At 39.2% G+C, this 18,000-nt stretch overlaps 1 protein-coding gene and 1 long non-coding RNA gene across 4 annotated transcripts in view; one reads left to right on the top strand and one right to left on the bottom strand.

The window, feature by feature from the left end:
* LOC146514938 (uncharacterized) overlaps positions 1-3,948 on the bottom strand; it is a 170,211-nt gene extending 166,263 nt beyond the window's left edge. The window contains exon 1 of the long non-coding RNA XR_014875207.1: positions 3,267-3,948. This is a non-coding gene — a long non-coding RNA (uncharacterized LOC146514938). The remainder of the gene's footprint in view (positions 1-3,266) is intronic.
* The window catches only part of LOC146514937 (proline-rich protein 5-like), a 40,483-nt gene that overhangs the window by 6,950 nt on the left and 15,533 nt on the right, over positions 1-18,000 (top strand). The window contains exon 2 of one of the 3 annotated variants that reach the window (XM_085167441.1): positions 8,684-8,814. The exons of 1 other annotated variant lie outside the window; for it this stretch is intronic. In XM_085167441.1, coding sequence (XP_085023567.1) covers positions 8,696-8,814 — 119 coding nt within the window. In that variant the 5' untranslated portion in view covers positions 8,684-8,695. Of the gene's footprint in view, positions 1-8,680; positions 8,815-18,000 lie in introns of all 3 variants that reach the window. One more of the 3 variants, XM_085167440.1, reaches the window with a different exon arrangement.

The raw sequence follows: 18,000 nt of genomic DNA, 5'->3' as shown, positions 1-18,000 counted from the left end.
CATTGGACTGACCAATTCTTAGAACAATGGCAAAGTCTAAGGGAGCCAACCCAAAATTACCATGGCATTCATGCCCATGATGAGTGTACATAAAATTCTGACCAGAACTGTATGTGCATAATCAGTGTGACTTTCAACATTTGTTTTCGATCTGCTTCCATGTTCACTACATGTAGAAAATCTGGAAAGACTAATGGTTAAAGAAAATGTGGGAACACCTAAGACCTGTTGAGATGATTCACATTAAGCCAAGACGGGTGATGATTGTGTGAAGGGCAGACTGTAAGAAGTTGACTAGGAAATGATTGAATTTTATTTAGAAAAAAGGTATTTCAGTGGAACATACTCAATTCCCCAGTGTAACTATGCAGGCTAATGATAAAAAAAAAAAACCTGCACAATGATAGATTTCTAGATCTACACAGATGAACTTCGTGTCTCAAAAATATAGGTCATCTAGCTAAATTAGACTTGGACAGAGGTTGGTGTAGTGTGATTTATTAAAGGATCCCTGGGTTTTGGCTTCATAGCCCAAAGAGTAGGGTTGGGTGATATTAGTTTAAACTTTAACATGGTTTGTGGTAACAGAAAATAGGGAAGAAAGTTTGTTAAGGTTTTATAAATGCAGGCAGCTTGCAGACAAGTGTAAGTAAATTAGGAGCCTTTTCCATCCTTTTGTTTTCATGAGCTACTGTCAATGATAGCCCATTTCCTAATGTGAAGTGTGAATTTACTGAAACAAGGTGTTGGCAGCAGCATTTGACTGGAAAGGTAGTGATACACCTTATATTTAATGACACTGTGCAAGTTACACACAAAAAACCCTAGGTACTGTTTTCCCTTGAAAATTTAACACTTTAGCTTGTCATCTTGCTTTAGTTATTGCTAACATTTTTTATATCATGTAAAAATGTATAGCTGTTTATTGCAGATATTATGACAATATGATACAGCACAGTCTTCCCTAAAGGTTGACATCTTTAATGACTTTAAAAATCAATAATTTTGTGCACAAATGTGAATGTATTTTGGAATTTCTTACTAATATTTGGTTTATTTTTGTCCCTTAGAACATTGCACGTAAGATGCTTTCGGTAGCCATCAACAAGCTTCTGGCTGGATAATTAACTAATATACGTTGTCTTGTGGGCTCAAGCATGCCTATTTCTTTCTCTCTGACTCTCAGGATTTGTAATTGCATTAGTCTGAGTACTTTCTCATGACAGGGCTTCTGTTATAGGATTAGTCGTCATGCTAGCACAAATCAACTCTTGCACACAAATACACAAGCCCAAGAAAACTGACTGCTATTCTTTCACTGTAGGTCAGCAGAAGAATAAGTACCATTATATTTTCAGGATTTTGGTATGTCTTTGTTTGTTTTTGTAATGAACACTTGGTTATCTTTGCATTGAGACTGGAAACAGCAAGTTAGTCTACCCAGATGTATCAAAAGCCACATGCACCTGGCAAAACTGTGTCCTAAAATTGCTTCCAATTCAGCTAAACTGCATCTTCAGTAACTCTTCTGGTGAAATGTATTTGTTGTTAACTGTTGGTTGTACAAATATCTCTGAACCATGACTCTGATATTTATTTACATAAATAACAAGCTTATGATTTGGTGTTATTGTAAAAGCCTATTTTAAATGAACTATTAATGATCTTTACTTCAACCTAATTGAGTTTGCAGTGTCAGCTGGTTTACTTTAAAGAACACTAAACTCAAAATGCATGGACGGAGGCATATTTCTTTTTTCAGTAGCATTGTCACTAATGTTTGGAGTTTCCACTTTTCTTCACTATGTTGCCTGTTCCATTAGGCAAAGCTGACTTCTGTTGACATGTGGTGGTTTGTGTAGATAAAAATATCTTGATACCATCCGAGTCTATGGCATGTTTTGTTCATTGAAGTTGGATGATGCAAGTTACACTCAACATCACAGACTGATAAGATGTAACGGCGGGGAAGCATCTGATGGAAGGTTTGGTGAAGTAGAGGTGGGTTGACCTTTTGGTTGATTTTTGGTGTGTACCAGATGGATTGTCATGGTGATAGTTATGCACACAGTGACACCCAGCAGATTTCTTCCTGAGTGAATCATGTCGTCAAATATAGACGCTTGTTGATTTTGACTGTGGGTAACACATGTTTAGAGACATTCAGCACAGCTCAAGTTGTACTGAACAGCTTTTTAATTCTTCTGCGTGCGTGCGTGTGTATGCATGCACACGTGTGTGTTAATGCCAACAAATCCTTTTAACACCACATGTGGTGAACGGTGCACAGATGGTCTCACTCTCACACACAACCTGCGGTCCCTGGCACACACCTTTTCGAAGCATTTGGAATGTCGTCGCACTCTCCCACATGTAACTGGATGATAAGCTGTTATCCATTTGGTTCTTCTTTTGGTCAAACATGTCAAACGTTGAGTATTTGGGATACAGCTCAGGAGGTAGAGCAGGTCATCTTATCAGAAGGCTGTTTTAATCCCCGGCTACACCAAATCATCCTTGGGCAAGATACTGAACCCTAAGTTGTGCTCTGATGCATCCATCAATTCAATTTTATTTATATAGCGCCAAATCACAACAAAAGTCACCTCAAGGCGCTTCAGATTATGAATGTGTGTGAATGTTAGATAGAAAGCACTTAGAGAAAAGAAAGCATAGTTGTGTGAATGGGTTACTGAGGCAAGTTGTAAAAAGTTCTTTAAGTGCTCAGGTAGAGTAGAAAACTGCTGTGAATCTCCTTAAAAGTGTCCCTAATCCTTAATCCAACCCCAAACTTGTTTTGGCATTATAATGACCTGTTATTACCTGGGTGAGATGAGACATTAAGGTATTTGGTAGGGCTGTTCGATATAACGATATATATCGGATGACAATATAAAAACGTCTATCGTTTCATTTTACGCTATCGTTTGTTTCGTGGTGTCGCAAAATAAGCTGTTTACGGCAATATTTTTTTCATCGTTTTGATGGTCACTGTAGTGGCTATATTAATTTCTTAAAGTTCTCTCTTTCTCTTTTATTTAATATAACCACACTAGGGACATACAAGCGCCTGTTTTTATGCGTTGTCATTAGCAACAACGACGGTAACAGCATCGCGTGTCCGCTTGTTTATGTGCCACATAAACCTTTCGCAATAAAGCTCAAGATCCTGTTGAGACTTTTCAAAATAAACTGAATCACGGGAAAGAGCAGATTATTTACGGATGAGAAGTTAAAAAAGAGCCGTCAGGTGCTAAAAAATAAACCTTAGACTCAAACGTTAGAACAGGCTTTTCCCCGCAGCACGCTGTGTAATAAATACTCACAAAGAAAACGGCGGCTGTTACAACTTATGTCTAAAAATGTATCGTTTCATGCATCAGTTAAAACACTCGACTCCAGCTACATGACGCGCAGCTGGAAACACTTCCTGCAAGTCGAGCTGCCCGAGATTCACAGAATTTACAGAAAATGTTACATTTTTGTGATTTATATCGTTATCGGGACGATAGAATTATTATATCGGGATATGAGATTTTGGTCATATCGCACAGCCCTAGTATTTGGTGATATAAAAATCCATGTTTCATCCAAATGAGCTATATTTGAATGAGACATAAGCAGATTTCTCTAACATTTGTTATGTTTAGTTAGTTATTTACTTGCTGTTCAATTTGTCTAACTGTCGCCGTTGAATACAATTTTTATAATTTCCATGTTTAAAGCAAGTGTTCATTGATAACTGTAGTGTATTTCATTTAATGTCAGATTACTGGGTAAGAGATGCATGTTACATTGTAAGCTTAAGTGTGTTTGGTTGGGGAAAGTCAGTCTAATGAGTAGTGAAAGAACGACCATATTTTCTAACATACAAGTAGAAAGCATGGTAGTAGCAATTGAGTAGAAAATAAATAGGGGATATGACAGTTACCACAGGAGAGGATGAAAGATGGCAACATTGTTTGTTGCTGTCTTTCGTCCTTTCATTCACAATTGAAAACAATCACTATTCCTCTTACAGTATTGGTCAGAGGTTAATCAAATTTACACACACTGATCATCTAATGTGTCTCCACCCAAAATGTAATCAAGGTCAAGGACATATTTGTTGTTCGCAGTGAATTGTGATGGATCGTTAACCACACTGACATTAGGTTTGTTTTACAGCACTGCATGTCATTAACCAGTGCCTGGTATGTTTGTGCATTCGTTAGATCATTGTTTATATGCAAAGATTTACAGACCCATGCTTACATGTAGCTGTCTTGTGTCACTAGTGGGCATTTCAAAAATAAATGTAACAATCATCAGTGTGAGCGACTCTTGTTTGTGTCACTGCTGTTGCTTTAACCTAACCTGCCACAGAGAAGAGATTTATTGTGGTTTTCCTGCTCAAAACTGTCCAATATGGCTGAATTAAAACTCAAAGGAAGAGTAGGCCAATAATGAATAATGTGAAAGACTCATTGCCAGTTATCACACATGATTCATTTCAGTTCTTGCTGCCAGTGGTGACGCAACCAGTTCTAAATCATTTCTCACATGGTGATAGAGATTAATACACAGACACCAGACTGATACCAAAACCCAAACTTTTCTGGGTAATTTTAATTTTTATTGACCAAAGGTTAGAGATAAGTCCTTTGCTTGCCTGTGTATTTATAACCATAACCCTTGCTGCTCTGTCTTTCGATTACTCTTTCGCTGAACACAACTATGAAACTAGCTCGCGTTTGGGGAAAGCTATATTTTTCATTTCCTGGGTGTGTAAGTGTGATTACACGTGACAGCCATATTTACAAAAGTAAAAGTATAGTTGTGTTGATTTTAGAAGGGAAAGAAACCGATTCCTTTGCAGAATAATTATTAACTGACTTCATTTCAAAGAAAACAGTTATGTTTCAGACACATGTGGGAAATGTTTACACTTTTTCTTTCTGTTAATGTGTTTGTTTGTTTTTCTCAAATTTGATGTTAAAATAAAACAAGTGATGGACTGTTAATTTTAGTATTATTAAGTATTGGGACAGTCATAGAGTTTTTGTGATGTTGCCTCTGTACCACCACAGCGGATTTTAGATCAAACAGTGAAGACTGAAGTGCAGAGTTTCAACGTCATTTCAAAGAGTTAAACCAAAAGTATTGCATCAACTGCAGAGGAGTTGTAGACTGTTGTTGTGATTTGGCACTATGGAAGTAAAGTTGAACTGTAGTCCTCGATTTTCAGAGGACAAAACAAGATTTTAAAAGTAAGCGCCCGATCATCAAATGTGGCATTTCTTTCCTTGAGACCTTTGAAATGAGGCCTTCACTACTACCATGCTCAGTTGCTCCTTATTTGTGAGTCTCTCTGCCTTCAGTAACTGAAAAGGGAGTTTTAGACATTGACTTTATCTGTCCCTCACTGGGGAAAGTCACTTGTTAGGAGTACAGTAAGGTTCAGGAAGAAAAAAGTGAAATGGACACATATTAGAAAAATAAATAGGAAATTTAAATCAATTTTAAAAAACAAACAAAAAAAGCCAAAAAGGTTACCAAAAGATAAACAGATATATATAATATATATATTTATATGTACAGTGTTTTGATATTCCGTGTGTGGGAGTTGTGCAGTCTGACTGCTGTAGGGATGAAGGATTTGCAATAGTGCTCCATCCCACACAGTAGCTACAGCAATGATTTATCATGATTTATTATAATTTCACACTGGAAATTATAATACAGTTTTACTAGTGCTGTCAGCGTTAATCTCGTTAAAATGACGTTAACGCCATAACAGCATTAACGCGGCATACCTAAACGCGGTTAGCTTGTTAGCACGTTAGCACGTTGACGCCGTGCAGCCCCACGCACGGGCGATCCGTGGTAACTCGCTAACGGAGATTTGCCACGTTAATGCTGTTATGGCTTTAATGTCATTTTAACGAGATTAACGCTGACAGAACTCATTTTTACTGCATTTTTTTTTTTTTTTTTGTTTCGATGTTTCGTTTTAATGCACAACTAATGCAAGTGCATTTTCCACTAAAAAAAGACCTGAGACATATCACGGAGCGGCTTGTGACTAAAATATATGACAACATTAGGACAATGCAGCCTCCAGTTTTTGAACTAAAAGAATGATAACACAAGAGCAGCACTGATGACACTGTCGATTACTAAAATATTAAATAGCTGCAGCTGTTTAGGGATTTCCATTAGGTGGTAGTACCAGGTACTTTTTTTTCTCAAGAGTAACTCAAGTCACTGTTCTGAGAAACTCTTGGGTTGCTTTTGCACTACGCTTTAGGTCAGTAATTCTCTTGGCAGCTATACATGCCAGTGTCAACATTGTCTCCACCATTTTTGACAGATGATGTGGTATGCTTCTTTTCTCTCCATTTCATGCTTTTGTCTCCCCATAAACATGGTAGAAATTAATTTTGATTTCCAAGATTTCAGATTTTAGTTTTTCTTCAGAACTGTGAAGGATCTTTTAGATGTTTAGTTGTCAGTGTTTTTGTTGAAAAACTGTTGTCAGACTTTTTATTTACATGTTGCTCCTCAATACAGTTTTACAGTTCTATTGCAGGTCTGTTCTTACTTGCAAATCTGGGTGAATTGCTTGTGTTGCCATCGTTTAGAACATCAGCGTGTTATAGAGCTGCGCGTTAAATGAATCCTCAAACCAAAATATTTGTGTAGCATTTTTTAAATAATTGAATTATTCATATAACTAGATGAATTGTTGTCATGCCTTTTACTGTTCTGATAAATAATTGTGTTTATTGCGCCCAGTTTCAAAGAACTGACAGGTTAAATGCCCAGGTGTTTCCTGTTGCATTGGTTCCTTACTCATGTACCTGCAGTGTAGGTCAATAGTTGCAGACTGGTTCTTGGTCATCATGTTAATTAATTGTTAATTAATTTTTAATTGTGAATCACAAGAGGCTCATTTTGGGGTCATATTTAAGGCCAAAAAAGAAGCACTATGAGTCATAGCACAAGAAACTGATTTGTACAATGTGTGGAAAATTGTACAGAACGAGAGACATGTCACCAACAAAAAAGGACTACATCCAATGAAAGAAAGTCTGTGTAGTTTTTGGAAAGCAGAGTACCTGGAGATCTGCATTTTATAGAGAGAGGCTGATCTTGTATCTTTGCACAGGAAGCTGTGGGTTGATAGAAGTCTGTCTCTCTGGTTCTAAATAAATCCGATGCAGCTAAAGCTGCTTTGCTGCATCAGCTATCAACAGAAGTTAAAGCAGCCTAGAACAGGGGAGTATTCCCTGTATGTAACTTGAAAGAATCAAGATCAACATAATAATACATTATCAATAGGGATGGGTATTGATAAGATTTTCACGATTCCGATTCCATTTTCGATTCTTTATTGATTCTCTTATCGATTCTTTTTAAAAAAGGAGAACACTAAGGTCGATTAGCTTAGAACTTTGTTTTATATCTTCTCTTTGAACAAGATGTAGGAGTAACATGGCCTTACAAACCCAACAGTAAGATCTTAAGAGATCCAGCCTACAGCTCTTCCGTGGGGTGTCACGGGGTCCCCAGGAAAAAAAAAACATTGTAAATGTAAAATATTAATAAAATAAATATTCTTCTGTAGCAATAACAAAGTATAACATAAATTATTCTGTAGCACTTATACAAGAATATCCAGTAATCTCCCTGCCTACAATTAAACACATTCACTTACTGAAAATCGGGGGCATCTGCTGTGGCAAATGGGTGCAAGCCTTTTACCACAAACTTAGTCACTGCTCGGTGACATTCGTCTATCCTGGCCTGAAAGGTAGACTGCAGCGACAACTGCCAGCATCTGAGCCAGCCAGACTCTGTCTGTCTCTCTCATCATGGTCACCTAAATGCACAGTAATGGCAGGTTTTGTAATAAGGCAGATCGCGCTAACATAATATGCACTGTTAGTTGATTATTTACCTGCCGCATTAACGGGAGAGGACGTGCAAACGTTACCGCTGCTGCTGGGTTGAGATTCACGAGTCCGGAGCGGAATTAAAATCACGACATTCATTTAAGGTCATTGTGTGTTTTGTGAGCAAATGCTTTTGCATATTCGTAGTGTTTCCTCCCTTAAATGAAATATCTACTTTGCAAGTATTGCAAGTTGCCCTGTTGTCATCTGTTCTCGTAAAGTATAACCAAACTTTTGAGCGTTAGGCACCATGTTTCCTGCCAGGTAAATGATGCTCCGCAACGTGGTGACATCATTAGGGGCGTCTGGAATCGATAAGGGAATCGTTTGCAAAAATGGCAAACAATTCCAAGGAATTGAAACAGTGGGAACCGGTTCTCAATAAGAACCGGTTTTCGATACCCATCCCTAATTATCAAAATATCCTGGTTAGCCTAATCTTATTTGATCATCCATCATGCAAGTTCCCCACTTTCAGAACCTCAAAGAAATGTGGTGTTTAGCTGCAGCACCTTTCACCTTCTTCCTCCTTTGCATGCTACCAAAGTCACAATGCAATCTTCCAGTTCTATATACAAGTATTACTGTGCAACTCAACCACAGCTAAATGCACTCATCACCTTTGAATGTTTTAATCTCAGATTCACGCCTGTCTCCAAGGAGATCAGTTTTGTATATTTCTAAAATGATGAAACTGTGTTTTAGTACACTGATTATTCAGCTGCGCTTCCCTCTCTCTACAGCAGCCAGCTTCCATAATGGGATCTTTTCGGCGTCCCAGACCTCGATTTATGAGCTCTCCAGTTCTGTCAGACCTTACCCGTTTTCATGCAAGCACACCTGCTCTACAGATCTCCAACATCACTGTGTGGAACAGGTGAGCTGACTTCAAACAAGAAATCCCACAGTACTTTAGCTTGATCTTTGTGATCCATATTTAATTTACATTTAAAACCAAAGTAAGCCGAAAGTGACTGTAAGCTAAAATTTGAAGTGCTTTTGTTCTGTTGTAATTTAGTATTTTTATAAAGTCACTTTTCCATCAGCAAGTTTCATCTTCCCCTTTTATTCAAAGTCGGTAATTTATGTCAAAGGGCCTGCACTGACCTGTTACACTTCAAAATTTTAAATAGGCAGCAGTTAGAAGTTTCCACATATACTAACAAGTCAGGCTGGAATACAGAATATAACAAGAATTTGCCTGAATGGAGCACTACATTGGCTCAGTTCATTGGTATAAATATCAGACGTTATCAGTTCTAGACTGCACGACTCCATAATCCCAAAACAAAATGTACAGATATTATCTTACTTTTGTTCTACCTTTAGCACTGGGGTATGTTTTGTCATGTGTATAAACATTGGTTTTAAAAAAACAGAAAAATATAATAAGAGAAGAAGAGGTTATGTTGAAAGTTTCAGAGGTTAGAAATTTTCTATTTCGTTTCATATCTGATTAGCTTCTGATTTTAGTGATTTAATCTATATTGGTAATGGCCTAATGAGGGCTGCGTGGTTATGTCTAGAGTTATTATCATGATAACAAGTCTTTTTTTATTTCCAGACTGACCATTTTCCTGAAACTTTTGTTACTCGTGTTTGTGGTTGAATGAAAACAATTCTGCAAAGAAAAGTGGGCCACAGTTCTTCCACAGCGACATGAAAGAGTCATAGCCGGTTGTTGCAAATGCTTGATTCCTGTTTTTGCAGCCAGAGCAGGAAGAACTGACTTACTTACTTACTTTTGATTAACAGATAGCTGATTAAATAATCTGTTGAGCCCCTTTGTCCCTGGGGGTTCATGGGCTGTGCCGCCAGGTCTGTGATTTAACTATAGACTTAACATAGTAGCAACTGGTATCCAGAGAAATGGCAGAATCTCACAAAACCATTTTTATGACCACCAAACACATCTAAAACAACAAACAATCAACAACAGGTAGACAGATTCTGCGAAAAGATGTCAACACAAAGTGCGGATTCCCACATTCACCCAGTAATATTTACACGGATCTACACGGACAAACAATGTCTCTGCTGAAAGCACAGTCTTCACGGATATTTCAAAACCACAAGTTTTATCACGCTCCAACCAAAATTCACTGGAAAAAGAAGCAAAAGAAGACCAAAATTATGCTTCACGTTAGAATTTATGCTAATATTTTTTTAATCTTACCTTTTCTGTCTGGCTTCCAAAAAAAAAAAAAAACTCAGATAAAAACACATTTCCTGCATCGCTCCCTCTCCCAGCTTCAAGAGTAGTTTTAGGCCATAAATCACTCTTTTCTACCTTATTCGTTTGTTTATCCACAGATGCATTATGCACCCGGTCTACCATTGTGTACAGTGGGGTGTCTGCTTTTTTTGTTTTACAAAAATGACCTAAGTTATGCTGTTCAACAAAATTTTCAACTTTCACAGATCATGCCAAATTGTTCCTATGCTTACCTTAGCCTCTGATTAAACCCGTGTAGCTTTGCTCTGTGTCACTTCAGCAGCATTGTTCTTTCCATGGGTAATGTTTATATGTTGATTCATTCAGTTTTTGGTCTACTCCAGCATATTTTCAAAGGGTTTATATGCTATAAAGGCTAAAAAAAAACCCAAAAAAACATTAGTCCAGGAAAAGAATTTTTCATATTTTTCAGTGTTCCATCCTCAGTTATTTTGACACAATTGGATCTGCTGTGATGCTTACATGATTATTTCTCACATGTGTTAGCTTTGATACCAAGATAGGTTTTTTGATTTTATTTATTTTTTTGTGAAAATGGAGTTTATAATTTTAGAGAAATATTAAATTCATTTTGGGCATGATGTTTTCAAGCAGGAACCCCAGAAAGCCCATAGGGTATTAAAGGTTAAAAGAAAAAAGAAAAACCCTAAAGTATCTTGATGCGTGCTCTATTATCCAGGTAAGAAAATCCCCAAAGGTTTATTCTGCTCATCTGCAAATGTACTCTATATAAGGTTGGGGAAACCTGCAGTCAGCTGAGACTGAAGAAGTCACTTGGATGAAGGATGAAATGTTTCTCCCACTGAAAACGCTACGTCCAGATGAACAGAATCAACTTTTTGGAAAGTATATGAGGAATGTGGAGGGCCTAGACATGGTCCCAACATAGCTTAAATTGCTCCTTTGCATTGACTCTTCATCCCTGTGAAACTGTACTAGAGGGTTGGAAATGTTGAGGGTGGTGGAGAATGCTTGGCTGGTTTGTCCCAACTAGGAACATGAAGGAGCTGCACGCTGTACTAGTTGAAACCAGGTCAGAGGTAGGACTGCCAGTCTAGGATGGACTTATAAATTTCTTGTAGGCATTCAGTTGTATTTAGGTTTGGTGACTGCTAAATGCCATAGCATGTGACTCACATCATTGCCATCTGTTTCTTGCTATGATGGCAACTGCACTCACTGGCAGCAATTGTTTTCTAGCAGGATAATGTGTGACATCACAAGACTGAAACTGCTCATAATTGCCTCAAAGAACTAGTAAAGAGCTCAAGACGGTCACCTTGGATTTACCTTTGAACTCTCATTGACATCTGAATTCAGATCAGTTAAATTTTACTAGCGCCAAATCACGACAACAGTTGCCTCAAGGCATTTTATATTGTAAGGTCGAATAATACAATAATACAGAGAAATACTGAGAAAATGACCCCTTATGAGCAAGAACTTTTGCAACAGTGGAAAGAAAAAACTCCCTTTTAACAGGAAGAAACCTACAGCAGAACCAGGGAGGGGCGGCCAGTTGACTGGGGAGAAGGAAGACAGGACAAAGGCACACTGTGGAAGCGAGAGAGAGATTAGTAATAACTAATAATTAAATGCAGAGAGGTGTATAAACACAATAAAGGGGGAGGGGGTTGTTGAGTGAAGAAGAAACACTCACTGCATCATGGGAAGTCCCCAACAGCCTAGACCTATTTCAGCAACTAAGGCAGGGCTCTATCTAATATGCTTAACTATATGCTTTGTCAAAAGCTTTAAGCCTAATCTTAAAAATAGAGAGCATGTCTGTCTCCTGTGTCCCAAGTGGTGGCTGGTTCCACAGAAGAAGAGTCAGGAAGCTGAAGGTTCTTCCCTATTCTGCTTTTAAATATCCTAACCTTATCACACGATTTACTGAAGAAGATTTGAAGGAGTCAGGAATTACCAAGAAGTGCATGAGGGTGCTGCAGGATATGCACTAGAACAGCAAGACAGTGGTGTGGTGTGTCGCTGGTGTAACAAATGGGACTGCATCAGGAATGGGGTTAACAAACAGATGTGGACCAGCAGGAGTTTTCATTGACTAGGAAGGGAGCCTGGAGAGGTGGAGGTATACTCTGATCAAGAGTAAAGAAGAGTGAGAGTGAAGAAAGGTTAATTTGCAAGAAACAGATGTAGAGAGGGTGGAAGAGGTAAACAATCCAAAGCAATGACTGGTGTACAAGAGAAATGAAGAGAGTACAGGCAGGGTGGAATGGGTGAAAGGGTGAGTCAAATTCCTCGTTTGTGTGTACAAACTTATCCAAATAAAGGCTATTCTGATTCTGCTGATTTGGTGGCAGTGCCAAAAGCGACCGGGAAAATGACTCTTTCAGAGGGATGGCTCAGGTTGTGCAGTTTGGAGAAAGAACTGGAGATAAGATTGTTTCGAAATTATGCAGAAGAGCGACAGTGGAAAAGTACATCATCTTTCAGTTCTGAGGTTTTATGTATCAGAACAAAAAAAAAATCACTGTCCTTCACAATTCACACAGATTATTGAAATAACCTGAGATGAACACTTGACATATCTCTTCATGCATTTTTTTTTTTTTTAACAGAAACTAAGCCAAGGTGTAGACGCAGTGTGTGAAAGATGAAGTACACCACATGATGCAGTGGCCTGTAGAACCACTTTTAACAGCAATAACTTGAAGTAATTCTTTTTGAATGATTTTATCAGTCTCTCACTTGGCATTCGCATACCTAAATGCTTCAGACTAACAATGCATTTTTTATGTCATTTCATAGAACTGGACAAAGGGTGTTGAATATGAAACTGCCAGGCAGGAGAAAAAGAGGTAGAGCAGATTTATGAATGTAATGAAGGAGGACATGTCAGTGTTGGCATTACAGGAGTGGATGCAGGGGATGGGGTGAGAAGGATGAAGATGAGCTGCTGTGGCTTCCTCTAAAGGAAGCGGCTAAAATAAGATGGAGAAGTTACAGTTGAAAATTCTTTATCCTACTGCAGCTCAGTTTGTCAGGGTGTTTAGATTATTTTATCACTGACAGGAGGAGCTCACACCTCTGAATCTGTGGCCTGTTTCCTGCACTCCACAGCTCAGAGCAGGATGTTTAATAGGAAATAGAGGCAACAGCAAGGTCATATCCTGAGAACCAGCTTAGCTGCATGCAAGGACATTGGACATAGAGAGGACACACTTAAATGCAACTGACCCAAGGAAAAGAGAAACAGCCTTACCTAGAGGCATTATATTTTAGGTTGTCTCCATCTGTATGTATATATGCCTCATTCTTATTAATGCAATTATTTTCAGCAACACAGATTTACCCTTAAACTCATGTGTCTGTGAAGGTTCTCAGTCATCCAGGTCATCGTAGTCTAAGGAGCTTGGAAAGAAAAGCGTCTGGACTTCTTTAAGTTGCTTGAAGACGTTTCACCTCTCATCCAAGAAGCTTCTTCAGTTCTAAGGGTCAAATGGTGGAGAGTCCCAGATTTAAACCCAGTGGGAGTTTCCCCCCAAAAGAGGGACAAAGGACCCCCTGATGATCCTCTACCTAATCACATGAGCCAATGTGTGAAAACGGGTGTGGATCACAATCAGCCAGGGTTTCGGGTGAGCTCATTGTGAATTGTAGCCAACCTTTACATGAAGGAAGTGGAAAGAAAGGCTCTTGGCTCTTTCAAAGGAAGAGTACCCAGCCACTGGTACAGATATGTAGACGACACCTGGGTCAAAATCAAAACACAAGAAGTGGAATCCTTCACTGCGCACATTAACGCTGTGGATAAAAACATCAAGTTCACCAGGGAAGACACAAAGGACGACTGTTTGCCTTTCCTGGACTGCGCTGTGCACATTGAAGAGAATGGCAACCTCAACATCGAAGTTTACCGGAAGCCCACACACACGGACCAGTACCTCCTCTTTGACTCCCTTCACCCTCTGGAACACAAACTAGGAGTAATTAGGACCCTACACCACCAGGCAGAAAATGTTCCCTCTAAGCCTGAAGGGAAAAAGAAGGAACACACACATGTAAAGGAAGCACTTAAAACATGCGGCTATCCTAATTGGGCGTTTGTAAAGTCAACAAAGATGCACAGAAAAGAAGATCAGACACCAGCGAGGGAGGATAAGAAGGACAGACGCAACAACATTGTCATCCCCTATGTAGCCGGTGTATCAGAGAAACTCAGGAGGGTTTTCTCCAAGCATGACATCCCGGTGTACTTCAGACCCAGCAACACACTCAGACAAAAAACTGGTTCACCCGAAAGACAAAACTCCTAAACACAAACTTAACAACGTGGTGTATGCTGTACAGTGCAGCGAGGAATGCCCAGACCTCTACATTGGAGAGACCAAACAGCCACTTCACAAGCGCATGGCACAACATAGAAGAGCCACCTCCACAGGACAAGACTCAAAGTCACTCTTTTGAGGAAGCCAATGTTCACATTTTGGACAGAGGGAACAGATGGTTTGAAAGAGGAGTGAAAGAAGACATCTATGTCCACTGTGAGCGACCATCTTCGAACAGAGGCGGTGGTTTACGACACCAACTGTCTGCCATCTATAATCCAGTTTTGAGTTCCCTCCCCAGACACCTTAATGCCCACTCACATCCTGGGCCATCTGACCTCAGCATGATAGGGTGGGGCCAGGTTTCACAATGAGCTCACCCAAAACCCTGGCTGATTGTGATCCACACCCGTTTTCACACCTTGGCTGATTAGGTTGTGATTAGGTAGAGGATCATTAGCGGGTCCTTTGTCCCTCTTTGGGGGGAAACTCCCACTGGGATATTCCTCTCCTTCCATCTCAAATGTAACATCTGACATTAGGGGGAAGACATTTTACACTTTAAGTAACACTCTTGGTATAGAGTGTTTGTCTTTTTCATTAGTTAGTACTAAACCTAATAACTGGTTGGGTCACTTCAAAGTTTTCATTTTGTTCTTCTTAAGCCAGTGTGTGTGGACTGGCTGGATCATTGTCCAGAACGCAAGTGCGCGTCAGCTTGAGGTCAAGAACAGATGGCCGGACATTCTTCTTCAGGATGTTTTGTTAGATGGCAGAATTCATGGTTCCATTTACCACAGCAAGTCTTCAGGTCCCGAGGCAGCATAACAGCCCCAGACCATCACACTACCACCACCATATTTTACTGTTGGCGTTAGAGTCAAATTGTTAAATGTTGCCATTATTGTACTTAAATTTGTATGTCTTGGTTCAAACTATATGATTAAGGACATTCCTTTGTTTCTATTGTCCTCCCCAGCCTGTTGAAAGGTGGGGGAGGCTATAGTGTTTAACTACAGGGACATCGTATGTGAAGGTTCTGTTTCTGCTTTCTTTAGTGAGGATGTTTTACTTGCCATTTATGACCTCACCTGTGCTTGTGTATGGTGAGACCGTTAGAGGGCTTAAGCCATTTACAGGGTGGGGGAGATTACCCTTTGGTGAGCAGGAGGTCACACAAACACACCCCCAAACACACACACACACACTCACGTGCACATGCACACGCACACACACGCCTAGTGCCTAACACCATGGGGGGTTTTTACAATGAGTGTTTGTGAAACTGTGTGTCACAGAAATAAGAGGCTGCAGGGGAAGCTGGTTCTTTGAAGTGGTCTGACACCGAGGGCAAAAGGGCTGCTCTGAGATCCTTCCCTTGCTAGCATGTGAAAAACCAGTTGAGCTGTTCATCTTGCTTTGTTAACGGGAATAAGTTTCTGAACCAGCGGGGCCTATTTTTTTTTTTCTGTAATTGTAACACGTGTGTGTGTGTGTGTGTGTGTGTGTGTGTGTGTGTGTGTGTGTGTGTGTGTGTGTGTGTGTGTGTGTGTGTGTGTGTGTGAAAAAATAAGTAAATTGTAAAAAATGTTACAAGTGAAAATTTCAAAAGTTCAAATTTGTTCTACACATTGTCACTTTTTCTGAAAACTCTCACATTTTGCATTATATTTATTTATTTATTTATATTTTTTCAAATAATGCTACCAGGCCAATAAAATGATGAGTTGAAGGTGGTGTGACTTTCATTTGGGGAGGGGGGACTTTCTCCAAGCTGCACTACATGAGAGACATCTCCATTAGGAGGTAAGATACAGATCACTATTTTACATGTTTATAGTGAAATAAATGTATATAAAAATACTTGCATGTGCATGAATATGTTAAGAAGTATATTTGATTGTTTGTTTTACTTTTTACAATTTATTTGTAGAGTAAAACTGTTATTTTTCATTCGTTGCCTCAAGGCAACACTGTGCAGTTATCCCAGTTTTTTTCAGGCAATATAATACATTAGCATATGTGTGTAGAGATGTGTTTGTGTGCATTTGTATGATCATAGTCAATGTTTTTTACTTTACAATATACTGAGAATTACAGGACATGGATGTAAAAACCTTATAAGAAGGAAACCAAGGGAATGTGCAGAAAGTGAGGACAGTGAGCTTTCAGGGAGTGACAGTGAAGTAGAGGAGTGGATCCCTCAAGAGGTCAGAGGTCAGCTGTTAAAGTAATTGTGTGTGTGTGTGTGTGTGTGTGTGTGTGTGTGTGTGTGTGTGTGTGTGTGTGTGTGTGTGTGTGTGTGCGCGCGCACCCGTCCATGCGCATCTTCCTGTTGCATTTCTTTCTTTCTAATACTTTTTTTCTTTTCAATGCATGGTGCCAGGGTGCAGTGGTACACCAAATGCAATGTGCACCTCAGCTTCACCCCGACCGCAACTGCTTCCTGAGGTTCAACACTGAATGCACAAGACACCCTGAGAGATCCCTGATCAAGTGTTGGATGTATTTTGGTGTTTTATTGTTCTGTGAAATTGTTTATTTGTTTGTTTATTTGTTTATTCTTGTCGTACTAATAAAACTTATTCTATAATAACTTGGTGTTTGACTACCCTTGTCGCACAGTGTTGCGTTGAAGCAACAAACCAATATCTGTTTGTGGGGGGGGGGGGGGGTCAAATTTTATGATTGATATATTATTACAGATCCTAAAGCTTCCCCAAAATAGGGTGAAATATCCCCCCCCGGTTATATTCTAACGTTATATTTTTTGATATTTGTGTGAAAGTCTTTGATCTTTACTGCTCTGTGGTGCTGCTCTGATCAGGTATTACCATGTGTGCCTGACCAGTGGGGTGACGTAGGATTTTCAAATTGATACTATAGGTGCATCTACTAAAAGTCTTGGACAAGTTTTAATATCTGTGAAACTTACCCCAAAAGTCAGGGTCAGAGGTCAAGTTTTCTGAAAATCTTTTCAGATTATTGAGTTCAGTAATCTGAATCTCAGAATCTCAGATCCTGATAATCTCAATTCAGGGCTGAAGTGCAGCCCTTCACAGCAGTCTAAGGTTTTCATGTGGCCTTTGTGAAAACTTAATTGTTCAACCCTTAGAAAGTGATGGCAAATGGGTCAGTGACCCCAACTATGCTTCAGAAGTTGTGGCAGACAGGTTTAATAAGTACAAAGTGTCCTGGTGTTGCTGTGACAAATCCATGAACCCAAGTCCAGTTCAAAATTTGTGGTTAGACCTGACCAATGCAAATGAGGGAAGAACTCACAGTAATTTGTTTGGAGCTTGTGGCATTCTACCTGAAATATTTGACCCTGGTGGTATAAATGTTATGATGCCTTCAGCTTCAACTGAAAATCTAAGGAAATAAGTAATCTAAGTATTACATTCTTTTAAAATGCCTAAGATCTAGCTTACTGGAGACATAATGCAGTTTGCTGTTTTTTAGTTCTTCAGAAACTCACTATGATAAAACAAAGATTTCTGTATTTAAGTTATGATCGATACAAGCTAGAATTTATTTG

Source organism: Neolamprologus multifasciatus, chromosome 7 (assembly GCF_963576455.1).
Source record: "Neolamprologus multifasciatus chromosome 7, fNeoMul1.2, whole genome shotgun sequence".
Classification (NCBI taxonomy): domain Eukaryota; kingdom Metazoa; phylum Chordata; class Actinopteri; order Cichliformes; family Cichlidae; genus Neolamprologus; species Neolamprologus multifasciatus.
Note: the sequence above shows the minus strand (reverse complement) of the source record. Positions and strands in the feature narration are given on the sequence as shown.